Source organism: Schistocerca serialis, chromosome 3 (genome assembly GCF_023864345.2).
Source record: "Schistocerca serialis cubense isolate TAMUIC-IGC-003099 chromosome 3, iqSchSeri2.2, whole genome shotgun sequence".
NCBI lineage: Eukaryota > Metazoa > Arthropoda > Insecta > Orthoptera > Acrididae > Schistocerca > Schistocerca serialis.
In genome coordinates, this window is record NC_064640.1 from 32387408 (window position 1) to 32404213 (window position 16806).

General features: G+C 38.1%; 1 protein-coding gene across 1 annotated transcript in view; it reads left to right on the top strand.

Annotated features, from left to right (window-relative positions):
• The window catches only part of LOC126469691 (monocarboxylate transporter 3-like), a 378620-nt gene that overhangs the window by 333043 nt on the left and 28771 nt on the right, over positions 1-16806 (top strand). Inside the window, exon 6 of the mRNA XM_050096857.1 lies at positions 5114-5330. Coding sequence (XP_049952814.1) covers positions 5114-5330 — 217 coding nt within the window. The remainder of the gene's footprint in view (positions 1-5113; positions 5331-16806) is intronic.

Genomic DNA, 16806 nt, shown 5'->3' on the forward strand with positions numbered 1-16806 from the left:
CTTAAAATTTGAATTAAACTCACTGCTCAGTAGTTTTCAAACTTTTTTATACTATCATTTTTGAGCAATGGCTTTAGTATTGTGGATTTGAATTTAGATGGAAACACACCTTTATTTAAATGTTCATACAGCAGATGTACAAGAATGGAAAGGGGTCAATGTACTTTTTTGTTCAGTCAGCAACTTAACTTGGTGAAAATAGCATTCTTGAAATGTTTACAAATCTGTTTAAAATGATTGTATTTGTAGTCAGCACATGTTTTATTATATAAAATGAAAAGTTTTTGGAAGTAAGTTAAAAGCATATACATGAATTAACATTGTGCCTTATATTCACACAATTTTATTTAATCTGTAGAAAATTACTGAAAATACTGTGTCAGTGTAGATATAGATGTTCTTACTGAAATAATTTATAGGAGCAAACAATGAAACACCAAAGCAGAGACTAGTTTTTGGATTGTCTCTATGCAAGAAAAATAACTCCAACTCTCTTTACTATTGTCATTTCAAATGTATTCATAAGTTGCATAATAAATGCACTATTATGAAGCATTTATGTTAATGACAGTTTTGTAAACACACAACAGCTGACACATAGTTGAGTCTTGTGTGAAAGCTCTGTTTCTTGAACAACACTGCAGAGTAATGTTACTTGAATTAGCTAGCATTGTGATACATTATGAAAGTGTCATGAACAACATGAGAAGCACAAATTGGTGGATATCTATTACCCATGAAATGAAGAGTTGGATAAATCTGTTAACAGCCTCAATAGGAGAGTAGGCTGAGTTGGACCCAATGACCACACAGTACTGGGTGATTTAAATATTGATGCATATTCATGTGCTATTAGTAATTTAATATTATCTGATATGTTGAATCATATAATCTGGGAAACACAGTAGCTTCAGACACCAGAATAACATCATTAACCTCCAGTAGGATAGACTGCACAGTAATTAGGAAATATGATAAAGATAGTAATGAGTTAAGTAACCTGGAATTCCACTACTCTAGTCATTATTGCTAGCAAATTAGGAACAAAGGAGGAAGCATCAAACTATGGACCAATATCACTGATTCCAACACTTATTCTGTTTTTGAGTCTCTGAAAAAAAAAAAACTCCTAACAGAAACCCAAAATGGATTTCAAAAAGATTGCAAGTCTGTAGCCATCAAGATGAAGAAGAGAATACTGTTAGAATATTTTTGGATTCCACAAAGGCATCTGAACTGATCAACCTTGCACTGTTCTTCCTCCAGAAATTGCAACAATAATTCAGCAGAACCAAAGTTTAACTACTGCTTACTCAATCACATTAAAAAATAGACCACTTAAAGAGAACTGGGGCAGTGTCCACCAGATAAAAGGATTGATTAATAAATGAGATGAATTCTATTCAATTCTGTTGAGGCATTCTGATGTGCTGTCGAATCAATAAGAACATACTGGTACTTGACTTCTAGTCAGTTGGAGAAGAATCACGTTAAAACTACCAGCAAGATTACTGAAGCTCAGGCTGAATATCCATGACCTCTAAGTACTGTAAAAGTCATCTGGGCTGTACATTTTCAAAAAAGAATATACCAGTGCCAAAAAAGTTGCAGACCGAACTCCAAAATCATAGGAAACAGGTCCACAGTCAGTTAGTAGCATGCTTAGCAAAAGCAAGTGGTGTCACATGGAACCTCATTAAGGAGGAGGGAGGAGGAGATTAGTGTTTAACGTCCCGTTGACAACGAGGTCATTAGAGACGGAGCGCAAGCTCGGAGGAGGGAAGGATGGGGAAGGAAATCGGCCGTGCCCTTTCAAAGGAATCATCCCAGCATTTGCCTGAAGCGATTTAGGGAAATCACAGAAAACCTAAATCAGGATGGCCGGAGACGGGATTGAACCGTCGTCCTCCCGAATGCGAGTCCAGTGTGCTAACCACTGCGCCACCTCGCTCGGTCCTCATTAAGGAATAATGTAAAATGCATACTAACACAAAATGGAAGCAATAAATATTAGACATGAAGGTCAATAGATATAAAACCAAAAAAGTCTGTAAACTTCTTAACAAGTATTTCCTCTCTACAGCTGGCACTATAAGTCGGGACACAAATCTGCTTAGCAACTCAATACACTGCTACACAATGGATAATGGTTTTGAACGAGAGGAAGTAAGAGAACAAGAGATCATAACAATCCTATGACCAAAAAAACAATCACTCAAGTGGTTGGAATGGTCTTTCCAGCACAGTAATTTAAAAAAAAATGTTGAAACATTTTAGTTCAATCAGTTACATATCTCATCAACTGTAGCATCAAAGAAGGTATGTTTCACAGTGCACTGAAGACAAACACAGTGAGACCAACACACATGAAAAGGAACAAAGGACGAAGCATCAAACTACAGACCAGTATCACTGATTCCCATATTTATTGATCTTTTTGATACAGTGATGCTGGTGCAGCTTATTTCCTTTTTCACTTAAAAAAATTCTCCCAAGAGAAACGCAAAATGGATTTCAAGAAGATTACAACACCACAACAACTGTCACAAACTTTTTCCACAAAGTCTGTAGCTATCTAAATGAAGAAAATAATACTGTCAGCATATATTTGGATTTCACAAAGACATTCGATCTGACCAGCCTTGCATTGTTCTTACAAAAACTGGGAGCATGCAGTATCATACACACAGGTTTTTAACTCCCAAGTTTGTACCTGAAAACCATAAGTAATGCACAATTATAAACTGCCAAAATGAAGTAAGAAACCTCAGCATTCAGTCTATGACTGTAACAATAATGCTGGGCATGCAGCAGAGGTCAGTGGTGAGTGTGCCACAGGGGTCAATACCGAGACCATTTCTATTTCTCATATACATAAATAACAGTGTAAAACCTTCTAATTCCCATTTAATGGTTTATGCTGATAGCACTCATCTACTGTTTTGTGATGATGATGAGAAGAAGATAACTCCTTTTTCAACACAGGAGACATTAGAAATGACTACTTATTTTGGTAACCAAGGCCTAAAAGTCAGTACTACAAAATCAGGGTTACTGACATTAAAAGCAGATAACTCATACCACAAATATATTGGAAATATTTGTGAAATTTTGTATACTGACAATTGAGACTGTAAATTCTTTTGTTTTAACTTGAATGTGATACCACCATGTTAACTTTGAACAGAGTGCTGATGCTACAAAAGAACTATTAGGCTGATACACTATCTGCAATACAGGGAGACTTGCCATTGTGTTATTAAACAAAATAAATATTTATATCTAAAAACGCAGATGATGTGACTTACTGAACAAAAGTGCTGGCAGGTCGATAGACACACAAACATACACACGAAATTCAAGCTTTTGCAACAAACTGTTGCCTCATCAAGAAAGAGGGAAGGAGAGGGAAAGATGAAAGGATGTGGGTTTTAAGGGAGAGGGTAAGGAGTCATTCCAATCCCGGGAGCGGAAAGACTTACCTTAGGGGGAAAAAAGGACAGGTATACACTCGCACACACACACATAATCATCTGCACATACACAGACACAAGCAGACATTTGTAAATGACTACGTAAATGTCTGCTTGTGTCTGTGTATGTGCGGATGCATATGTGTGTGTGTGCGAGTGTATACCTGTCCTTTTTTCCCCCTAAGGTAAGTCTTTCCGCTCCCGGGATTGGAATGACTTCTTACCCTCTCCCTTAAAACCCACATCCTTTCGTCTTTCCCTCTCCTTCCCTCTTTCCTGATGAGGCAACAGTTTGTTGCAAAATCTTGAATTTCATGTGTATGATTGTGTTTGTTTGTGTGTCTATCGACCTGCCAGCACTTTCGTTCGGTAAGTCACATCATCTGTGTTTTTAGATATATTTTTCCCACGTGGAATGTTTCCCTCTATTATATTCATATCAAAATAAATATTTAACTGTATACTCTTTGTATGTATATAAATGAATCAGGTTGACACAATACAAAAAATAAGCACAGTTCTTACACATAAAGAACAAAAATTACAGGCACAATAGAAAACAGAACACATTTCAGAAAGGCAGTTCAAAAGGCAGAATTTCAGGAGAGAAAGAAAAACAACTGGATGAAAGTGGTCTCAAGAAGAAAGGGACAACACTCTAAAAGGATGAAGGAAATTAGGAAACTATGGAAATGTAATACAACGAAGAGTTGCCAGAGTTGATTCATCGTACCCTCCAAATGGGTTATTCGAAAGAAGAAGAAAGAACAAAATTAAAACTAACAGATAACAGTTCATACATCAGTGGCTCAATGAGTTACAACGAATTGCTAGAATCCATAAGAGGACATACTGGGGTGACATTTAAAACAAAATTAAGATTTCTTCTAAATTAATGTCTGTATTCACTGAAGGAATTGTAAGATGTATATGTTATGTATTAATCTTGTGACATTTGCAGAAGTCATAATTTATGACTACACACTGAAATAAATGTGAATAAAGAAAGCTAAGAGAATGTAGGAAGCCAACACTGAAACAGCAGACTGAACAGGGAAATTATGAATTATTTAGTTCTGTTAGTTCATGTATTTGTTTGGCAGTGACACATTTATGATTACAATATAATTATTACTCAAAATAGAAAATCTGGAACTTCATAAAAATGTTTCTCATCAAATATCAGAAGGAATGACCATACAAAAGTAAATCAAATCAATGTTCTGTAAATTCCTTCTTCTTTGGTAGACAAAAAAGGTAGGATCCCTCAGACTGCCTTGGAAGGACTATTCTACATTTTTCAGTTACTTTGTTAAAACTGTAACAAAACTACAGTATGGTATTGTTCAGATTTTTATACTTATTTAAGCATTAATTACTGTTTTTCACAATTGAAAGATAGTTAGTAGAGTCTGTTCACTGTGGATTCAGTTTATACTTCTGATTTTACTTCTGTGATTAGATTCTGGTTATTATATTGCAGCCAGTGTATTATCTGAACTGTTAACAATATTTACAAAAATTTCTTTTTAGTTATAACCTCTCTTTCAACAGAAACTATAATTAGGAATACAGTTTAACCTTTGACTGTTTTAAAGCATTGGCTACAGTGTTCTCATACTTGCTTTATTTTATTTCAGGCCCATTCTATAGATTATCATGTATCTGTAAGCCATTTACCCACAAAGCAAGATATTGAAGAAGAGAGAGAATGTCAACTTTGCCCAGAGGCTGTGCAGAGAGCATTGGGTTCTATGCTGGATCTTTCATTGCTTCAGAGCCCATCATTTATGTTGCTTTCAGTGTCTGGTTTCCTTACAATGATGGGTTTTTATGTGCCCTTCATATACATTACAGGTAAAATTTTCTCTAAATAAACTTGCATTCAATTTTTTAAATTTTTAATTAACCAGGACTGATGTATAAATAATCATGTGTGGGGAGGTCGTTTTCATTAATTTTCAAGTGGAGCTTACATAGATTGATTTTCATTCTGTAATGTAATTCTGAAATTGTCTCCAGGTATGGTAAATAAGAAACAGTTACCTCCACTTATATATCATCATTACATCCCATTAACTGCTGTTATTATTTGGCTCTACTCTTTTTCCAATTCACTTTCCTTTTGCATATCATTTTCCTATTTTTTAGTCACAATGTTATACATAATTATATATGAAAAAGGAAAACCAAGCATTTTTTCAAGAACCCAGTCTCAAGCCTGTATTTCTACACTATCAAGTTGTAGATGTAGATGTAGGTTAGGCTACCCTAGCTTGCCTTCTGTCTCCAACCCAAATTCTCAACATAGTGCAATATTCACTCACATACAATGAACATTTTTATGTCAAGGACTTACCATCACATGAGATATATAATGGCATTCAATGAATGGACAAAATCAGCCAGTGGCCTCTGTCATATGTATTATACAGGGTGATTTTTTCCACTGTGTACAAACTCTAGGGATTGATCGATGAGAGGATATGGAACAAAAAAAGTCTAATGAACTTATGTCCAGAAATGCATGGTTTCCATGCTGGAGACCATTTATTCAATCATACTTTGTTATGGAGACTGCTCTCTAACATGCGCTGTACTATGCAGCTACATTTACAGTATGCATGGTTTCCTCCTAGAGGGTGGTACTGTTCCTCATATGTCATGCCCCAACACCCTCTCCTGCCATAGTAATTGATAATATAGTGTCCAATTCACTTCTATTGCTGACTCACTTTCTAGTGGATGTGATACAGCATTGTACCCAATGGTTCTGTATTCAAATTGATAGCTTGCTGACATGGAGTTTACATGTGGAAAGGCAAATGGCAACAGGCGGCAGTCAGCAAAGTTGTATCAGGAGACTTGTCCCCACCAACAACAGCCACAGCATTCAGTGTTTGCAACGGTGTTTTGCCATTTGTCTGAGGCATGGTCATTTCAGGAAGCAGGAAATTGTGAAGGACATACCCAAAATGTTTGGACACCAGACTTGGAGGAAAATGTGATTAACACTATGGAAGGCACCTGCCATGTCAGTACCAGGCAGATGGCCCGCCAGTACAGTGTAAGCCAGATGACTATGTGGAACATTCCCCATGACTAATGTTGTTACCATTTTCACTTACAGTGTGTCCAGGGCTTACTAGGGACAGACTTTCCACATCAGAAGCAGTTTTGCAATTTGTTTCTTCAGCAGGCAACCACGATTCTGGGATTTGTGTCATCCAACCTACCCACATGAGACCACCAACTTTTATAACAGTCATAGCATGCAGAAGCCCCATGGTATGATGACAGCAAATCATCAACATCAGTGCAGCCAGAATGTGTGGGCTGGGATAATTGCTGACCATATTTTGGGACCAGTCTTCCTTCCACGTCACCTAACAAGAACTATCAACATTTCATGCAGGTGACTTGGCCTCCCCTGCTGGAAGAAGTGCCATTGATGATTCATAGGATAATGTGGCTGCTACATGATGGTGCTCCAGACCACTTTCCTGTTAACATCCGGACACATGTCAGTCATGTATTCTCTGGTTGATGGATCAGATGAGGGGTTCCAGTTGCAAGGTCTGCTAATTTACTGGATCTCAACCTGTGCCATTTCTGGTTATAGGGCTATTGTGTAAGCAGAGCCTATTCCAGAAGTGAAGACATTGCAGAAGGATATTTATGCTGCCTTTGATGCTGTTCAGATGCTGCATGGCTGTGTGAATGTGCAAGACAGAACATGCTATGACATGCACATGCATGCATTGAGGCACATGGAAACCATTTTCAACACGTACTGTAACTGTGGCTTCATGGTGCAGTGTGTATTAGACTGCAGTCTCTGTGACAACGTATGATTGAATAAATGGTCTCTAGAATGGAAACAATGCATTTGCAGACCTAAGTTCATTAGACCTTCTTTGTTCCGTATTCTCTCATCAATCAGTCCCTACAGTTTGTATGTAGTGGAAAAAATTACCCTGTATATGTTAATGTACCTATAGTTGTTAATAAGCATTCTTTTAACTGTCATTCTGGGATTTATTTGAAGTTTATCTTGTAATATTGGCTATTTCATAAAATTTTGCTTATATGTTACAGTAAACTTTTCGGAATTATATACTGGATGTCCCTCCTTAGCATTTTCAGATACATCTTCTCTTATGCTTTAGTAGATATTTATTTGATTTATGCAGTGGATGAACTGAATCTGCCTGAACAAGCACTACTCATCATGTGTTTCATACAACACCCAGGATTGATGGAAAATTTCTGTTCTTTCTCAAAAACATAACTTTTAAACAGGGCCTTTATGTGGCCAGTCAACAGAGGAGAGTCTAGTGCTATATTTGATTTAACAGTACATGTTACCAGGAATGGAAAAACACTGTAGAAGTTGAGGTGGATGACCTCAACTATGGGGAGTGGAGCTGGGTTGCTAGTGGTCAGGAAGGCTTGTAGTTCACCATCCTAGGTGTGGTTACAATAGTGTGGTGGGTAGATACCAGGTTGTTGTCTGATATCCTATCATAAAAGCAGCAATATTTAATATTCTTTTTATTCCCTGCCAAAATACAACAGTCGTGGAAGTACTACACTGCAGCCATTGCCGCCATGCAGGTTGTACTTGGTCACTGAAGTGTTTTTAGCTCAGCAATGGCCTTTTGTTACGACGTTGTGTGATGTCCCCCTGGGCAGTGGAGGGCAGCTTGGCAATGTAGTGTGATCAATGGTCCAGTGGTTGAGCTAGCTTAGGATCCGTAGGAGGGTGGAGGCTCATGCAGCTAGGCTGCCCTGGTGACTGGTGCAAATTTGCAACTCTGTGCAGGCACACTTGGGTACGGAAAATCAAACTGTGGAACCCAGTGTGGACAGTAGTTACATGTGCCTCCACAGGCAATGGCAGACAGCGACAGCATCTGGCCACACAGATCAGATATCAGTGACAGCGTCTACATGCACAGGCATCAATGTTTGGGCAGCTGGAAGAGCTGGCCACAAGGCAGATCACCAAAGCAGGCAGCCAGAAGTCAACCAGCAGGTTTACCACCTATTGGAAGGCTCCAAATCAATAACATTCAGGTTTAGCGAGGACAGCAAGCCTGTTGTAGACAGAGTCGGCTGGCAACAGGTTGTTGAACTATTTCAACTTGTAGACTGGTGAAGACTCATGAAGTTTGCTAAAAACGGCTGTATAGAGGCATTCCTGGCCTGCTGCTGTTTCTGAAATGATAGTGCTCCTTTCCTCAAGCCACAACAGGACTGAGGCACAAGGCATGACCATTAGGCAACAATTACATTGTTGCTCCTGGTTTCCCAATGGGTCAATAACTTCACAGTTATGACTATGTAGTAATTTAGCCTTTCAAGAATGCCTTTCATAGTGTCAGCATAATCCACATATAGTGCCTTGTGCAAAAACACCTAAATGGTTCCTGTACTGTGGCTTGTTATACCACCTTGGTATGATGTCTCATGCAAAATCAGTCACTAGATTTTTTCTGCTGTAAAAGATGGAATAACAGGGCAAAACCACAAAGAATAGGTACTACAAGAATAACTGATGCTTCACTAGCAACTGAGTAGCTCTTCTGCATGTTGGTAGATATGACAAATGTTTAAGAAACTTCCCATGTCTGTTGTTATTTGTTGATCAAAAGAAGCACACTTAGTAACGTCAGTTCATCCAGCAAAAATAGTGGCAAGTTCAGGTAATGATGATGGAGGTGGATAGCAATTGTACACCCTTCTCTCCAAAGTAGACCACAAAAGCTCAATAATATTGAGATCTGGTGACCAGTGGCCAGAGGAGTTGCAACAATTCATCTTCCTGCTCACAAAATGGTTCTGGACAATATGAGGTGTATGACCATGATTTCTGTTCTCTTGGAACACAGCATCACCATTAGGGAACAAACAATGTACCATAGGATGGATCTCATCAGCTAAAATGGTCATACAATCCTCGACAGTAATGTGACCTCGCAAAGTAACCATGGGCTCCATGGAATACCTCGATATAGCTGTCCAAATCACCACCAGACCCCCACTGTGTTCCACTCTTGAGATGTAATCTCAGACAGAAATCGGAAACAGTGAAAAACAAGAGTCATCAAATTACATTCTTCCACAGGGGACGCATAGTCCAGATTTTATGGTTTCAGCACTATGTTTTCCTGATATGGGCATTTGCATCACTGATGAGTGGTTTCAGAATTCTGGCTCACCCTATAATTCCTTTCTTATGGAATTCACTTTATGTTATTTTGGTAATGACAGGGTTCACAAGTGACATTCAGTTCTGCAGTGAATTTTGTAGCAGTGAATTTTGTAGCAGTGAATTTTGTAGCAGTGAATTTTGTAGCAATTGCCCCCTTATTTTTTGACGCAATCCTCTTCAACAACTGCCCATCATCAACACTCAACACACACTTTCATACATGTTTTTCTCCTTTCCCTGTATGTGGACGTTGCACAGATGCCATTCATAGTAAAATACAGAAGCACAACCTACGGGCCTGTCTAGCATATGAATTTATGTTCAAGGATGTATTTATTGCAGTGATTCCATATTTTTGTTCAACTCCTGTACTGTGGCCAGTGTCATGTTCACTCTGTTTGATTCATATTGAATAACCTCACTATCAGTGAGACTTTAAACCATACTCTTCCATGTTTTCCTTTCCTAAAATTAATTTTCTTATTGCTCAGAAATAATTTTATAATTCTGTAGATATTGCATGACTTATTCATGGTTATTCATATCTGTCTTGAATGCCACCATAGCTAATTTGAATGTTGCTTATGAATAACCTGTAGGTTTATATTAAATCTTTGAAAAATGTAAACTCTTGGATGGAAATATTATATCTTTTCACTCTTTTGGACATTGATGACAAGTTAATATTATAACTTGATGTAGGTTGTAACTGAGACTAGTACCTTTTGATGGCAGAGCTCTTTCAATTGAGTCATATGAGTATACTTCATTGACTGACCAACTTCTCCTCTTTCTTTCCATCCTCAGCTCCACAGTAAATAAATTAAATCCATTAATGTACCTGCATGAAGGTATGGAAAAACCAGTTTCTCTGAAATATTCCAAATTTCAGAGGGGCCAATTGTAGCAAGACTGAAGGAGAATGCTAATATAATTTAGAATGGGAGCTATGAATTGTTCAAAGATGTTGGCTGAGAGACAAATGGAAAAAAATTGCCCTGGAAAAGAAATTTTCTGCATTTGAGTCTACCTGCTGTTAATATTTTCTTGCTGTCAGTTAATATTTCATGTAGTAATAGTGTGCTATATTGTTGCTGTGTGTGTGTGTGTGTGTGTGTGTGTGTGTGTGTGTGTGTGGTAATGAAATGACCCTTCCATTTTATCTCCATTGTAAATTTTCCTAAAATGCTTATGGATAATATTTATTAGTACTATTAGCAGATACAATGGTTTCTAATGTTCACAATTATACTTTTAATAGTGCCATATGGCTGAGTTTTAAGCAGTAGCACGCATTAAGTTAGAATATGGATAACTAATTAGGTGAAGGCTGAGTGTCACTCACTATGTATATGGAGCAGTGGATGGTAGGAAAGCATTGAAAACAATAAAGAAATGAATAAACGAATTAAAAATTAATAAATAGACAGAAACACTGTGTCTTGACATTGATGGTTTGGGTATAATGTCTGGAAATAAGTTATCTTTTGTATGTTAAGTTATTGAGTTACTTAAATTTTGGCAGTAAAATTATGGATTCATCCTGAAAATTTATGTGAACAGTTTTAAGTAAAATTCTAATAATAAATTATTCTGCCCATGAACCATAGACTTTGTGAAGATTGGGTGGCTTGTGAGCCTCAGCATTTCAGACAACTGTATGGTATGTACAATCACAATGGAGGAGTATCTGTTGAGAGGCCAAACTAATTTGTGGTTTCTCAAGAAGGCAGCAGGCTTGTCAGTTGTTGCAGGAGCAACAGTCTATATGACTGACTAAACTGCCCTTGTTAACACTAGCCAATATGGCTTTGCTGTGCTGGTACTGCAAACAGCTGAAAGTAACAGGAAACTACAGTCATTATTTCTCGAAAGGACATGCACTCTACTGTATGGCTTAATGATGATGGCATCCCTTTCAGATCCAGAAGTAAAATAGCACCCCATTTAGATCTCTGTGCAGACAATACTCAGGAGGATGTAACCGCCAGAAAAAATGGAAATAACATTCTAAAGGGTAGAGCATGGACTTTAGAACCCTTAATTGGATAGGTAGGTTAGAGAGTTTAAAAAGGAAAATGGATAAGTTGAATTTAGATGTAGTGGGAATTACAGAAGTGTAATGGCAGGAAGAAAAGGATTTCTGGTCAGGTAAGTACAGGTTTATATATAAGAAATTGAATAGGGGTAACACAGAAGTAGGTCCAATCATGAATAAGAAAATAAGAGTGCAGGTAAGATACTATGAACAGCATAGTTATCACATTAGAATAGCCAGGGTAAACACAAAGCCAACACTGACCACAGTAGTACAAGATAACAGGCCAACTAGTTCAGCAGATAACGCAACATGGAATGACAACATTAGTGTGGTAATAGTAAACTGCAGGAGTGTTTATAGAAAGGTCCCAGAACTGCTCTCATTAATAAATGGTCACAATGCCCACGTAGTACTAGGGACGGAAAGTTGGTTTAAACCAGATGTCAACAGTAATGAAATTCTAAACTCAGATTGGAATGTATACCACAGAGAAAGGCTGGACAGTGAAGGGGGAGGCATGTTTATAGCAATAAAAAGTGCAATAGTATCGAAGGAAATTGATGGAGATCCAATATGTGAAATAATTTGGGTGAAGATCACAGTAAAGCAAACTCAGACATGGTAATTGGATGTCTCTATAGGCCCCCTGGCTCAGCAGCTGTTGTGGCAGAACACCTGAAGGAGAATTTGGAAAATATTTCGAGTAGATTTCCCAACGATGTTATAGTTCTGGGTGGAGATTTTAATTCACCAGATATAGACTGGGAGACTCGGATGTTTATAACGGGTGGCAGGGACAAAGAATCCAGTGAAATATTTATAAGTGCATTATCTCAAAACTACCTTGAGCAGTTAAACAGAGAACCGACTCGTGGTGATAACATATTAGACCTTATGGTGACAAACAGACTCAAAATATTTGAAACAGTTAACGCAGATCAGAGAATCAGCGATCATAAAGCATTTACAGCATCGATGATTTAAGCCATAAATAGAAATATTAAAAAAGGGAGGAAGATTTTTCTGTTTAGCAAAAGTGACAAAAAGCTGATTTCAGAGTACTTGACAGTTCAACACAAATGTTTTATCTCCAGTACAGATAGTGTTGAGTATCAGTGGACAAAGTTCAAAACCATCGTACAATATGCATTACATGAGTATGTGCCAAGCAAGATCGTAATAGATGGAAAAGAGCCACCGTGGTGCAACAACCAAGTTAGAAAACTGCTACAGAAGCAAAGGGAACTTCACAGCAAACATAAACATAGCCAAAGCCGTGCAGACAAACAAAAATTACACAAAGTGAAATGTAGTGTGAGGAGGGCTATGCTAGAGGTGTTCAATGGATTCGAAAGTAAAGTTCTATGTACTGACTTGGCAGAAGATCCTAAAAAATTTTGGTCTTATGTCAAAGTTGTAGGTGGATCAAAACAAAATGTCCAGATGATCTGTGACCAAAATGGTACTGAAACAGAGGATGACAGACTAAAGGCCAAAATACTAAATGTCTTTTTTTCAAAGCTGTATCAGAGAGGAAGACTGCCCTATAGTTCTTTTTCTAGGTTGTCGCACAGATGACAAAATGGTAGATATCCAAACAGATGACAGAGGGATAGAAAAACAATTAAAATCACTCAAAAGAGTAAAGGCTAATGGGCCTGATGGGATATCAATTTGATTTTACACAGAGTACGCGAAGGAACTTGGCCCCCTTCTTGCAGTGATGTACCGTAGGTCTCTAGAAGAGCATAGCATTCCAAAAGATTGGAAAAGGGCACAGGTCATTCCCGTTTTTGAGAAGGGACATCAAACAGATGTGCGGAACTATAGACCTATATCTCTAATGTCGATCAGTTGTAGAATTTTGGAACACATATTATGTTCAAATATAATGACTTTTCTGGAGATTAGAAATCTACTCTGTAGCAATCAGCAAGGGTTTCGAAAAAGACGATCGTGTGAAACCCAGCTCACGCTATTTGTCCAGGAGACTCAGAGGGCCATATGCACGGGTTCCCAGGTAGATGCCATGTTTATTGACTTCCGCAAGGTGTTTTATACAGTTCCCCACAGTCGTTTAATGAACAAAGTAAGAGCATATGGACTATCAGACCATTTGTGTGATTGGATTGAAGAGTTCCTAGATAACAGAATGCAGCATGTCATTCTCAATGGAGAGAAATCTTCCGAAGTAAGAGTGATTTCACGTGTGCCACAGGGGAGTGTTGTAGGACCATTGCTATTCACAATATATATAAATGACCTTGTGGATAACATTGGAAGTTCACTGAGGCTTTTTGCTGATGATACTGTAGTATATCGAGAGGTTGTAACAATGGCAAATTGCACTGAAATGCAGGAGGATCTGCAACGAATTGACACATGGTGCAGGGAATGGCAATTGAATCTCAATGTAGACAAGTGTAATGTGCTGCAAATACCTAGAAAGAAAGATCCATTATCATTTAGCTACAAATAGCAGGTCAGCAACTGAAGCAATTAATTCCATAAATTATCTGGGAGTAGGCATTAGGAGTGATTTAAAATGAAATGACCATATAAAATTAATCTTTGGTAAAGCAGTTGCCAGACTGAGATTCATTGGAAGAATCCTAAGGAAATGCAGTCCGAAAACAAAGGAAGTAAGTTACAGTACACTTGTTCGCCCACTGCTTGAATACTGCTCACCAGTGTGGGATCCGTACCAGATATGGCTGATAGAAGAGATAGAGAAGATCCAACGGAGAGCAGCGCACTTCATTACAGGATCATTCAGTAATCGCGAAAGCGTTACGGAAATGATAGATAAACTCCAGTGGAAGACTCTGCAAGAGAGATGCTCAGTATCCCAGTACAGGCTTTTGTTGAAGTTTCGAGAACATATCTTCACCAAGCAGTCAAGCAGCATATTGCTCCCTCCTACACATATCTCACGAAGAGACCATGAGGATAAAATCAGAGAGATTAGAGCCCTCACAGAGGCATACCGACAATCTTTCTTTCCACAAAAAATACGAGACTGGAATAGAAGGGAGAACCGATAGAAGTACTCGAGGTACCCTCTGCCACACACTGTCAGGTGGCTTGCAGAGTATGGATGTAGATGTAGATAAGGTACAGATTGAAAAAAATATGTGATGAGATAAAACAAATTATTCACATAGTTAAGGGAGATGAAAACTGTGATGGGGGATTGGAACTCAACAACAGATAAAGGAAGAGAAGGAAAAATAGCAGGAGAACATGAACTGGGTGAAATAATGAAAGATAAAACCACCTGGTAGAATTTTGCATTATTTGCATAATTTGTTCATCACTAACACATGGTTTAAGAATAATGTAAGATGGCCGTATATGTGGAATGAAATGATCATATAGTGTTATTAGCTGAGGTAGTTTGGCTGCATAGTGCAAGTCTTTCAATTTTACACTACTTTGGCAACTTGCACATAAATGAAGATGAGGAAATGATGAGGACAACACAGACACCCAGTCCTGAGTGAAGAACGTCTCCGACTCACCTAGGAATCAAACCTAGGACCCCAGGGTCTAGAGATAGCAGTGTTAACCACTAGAACACGAATTGTGGGCTGTATGTTGAAGAGACCTGGAGATACTGGAAAGTTTCACACTGATTATGTAATGCTAAGACAAAGATTTCAAAACCAAATTTTAAACTGTAAGACACTGCCATAAGTTATCAGTTGTGAACTGAAGAAATTCCAAAAACATTACAAATTAAGGAGATGAGGCATAAATAAACTGAAGGAACAAGAGGGGGTTGAGAGATTCAGAGAGAGCATTAGGCAAAGTTTGACTAAAACAGGCGAAAGAAATACAATGAAAGATGAATGGGTAGCTTTGAGAAATCAAATAGTGATGGCAGCAGATCATCAAATCTGTAAAAAGATAAGGCCTAGAAAAAATCCTTGGGTAACACAGGAGATACTGGATTTAACTGAAAAAAGGATAAAATATAAAACTGCATCAAAGGAAGCAAGTGAAGGGGAATGGAAGCATGTAAGAAATGAGACAGAGTGGAAGTGCAGTGTGACAAAGCAGGATTAACTAGATAAAAAATTGCAAGAATGTACAAGCATACATAACTAAGAAAAAGAGAGAATTTGTGTGATCTTTGGAGAAAGGAGAAGCAGCTGTGTGAATTTCAAGGGATGGCAATCCAGTTCCAGGCAAGGAAGGGAAAACTGAAAGCTCAAAGATGGAAGGAATACACAGAAAGGAAACCAACTTGTAGACAGTATTATTAAAATAGTAGAGGAAATCAATGAAGAAGAAATGGAAGGTATGATACTGTTAGAAGAATTTGATAGAGTTCTTAAATCTGTAAGTTGAAACAAGACCCCTGTAGTAGAGAACCTTGAGAAAGTCAACCATGGCTGCCGTTGTCCACTGTTGCTGTCAACTCTTGGTATAAGCACTGAAATCATTCCACATTGTGTGCAACATTTATGAGACAGGCAAAATACCCACAGACATCAAGAAGAATGTAACAATTCCAGTCCCAAAGGAAGGCAGGGGCTCAACAGCTTGAATGACACCAAACCATCTGAAGTTGACATTTCATTAGAAAGGAACCCAAGGAATTTCACAGAATGAGAAAGAAGTCGCAAGATGAAATATTAGCATTTCTGCAAGAGGAGTCAGTGGAATGTATAGTGTCGTATACTGTCTAATATTAATAAAATTTTCTGGGCTATTATGTTGTGGTTGAATGGATTTCACCTTAAAACCCAGCATTTCATCCCCATCTGTGGAGGACATTTTCATGGGGGATCGTAGCATCTTTGAAAGTCTGATTCACACCTTGGCTCACTAATGACTGCATAAAAATACTGTTTCCACGTTCTTTCACACAGTGGCATGGCATCACGTGTTTTGAATACCCGAGTGCAACTGCCAGTTGTCAACTGCCGTTGTCCACTGTTGCTGTCAACTCTTGGTATAAGCACTGAAATCTACATGTCATTCAATTTCACACCCTTCTCATTCCTACTGAGATTGCTGGGTAGTTTTACTATCTCTATGGCCTCTCTGTATAGTATTTCATGGTATTT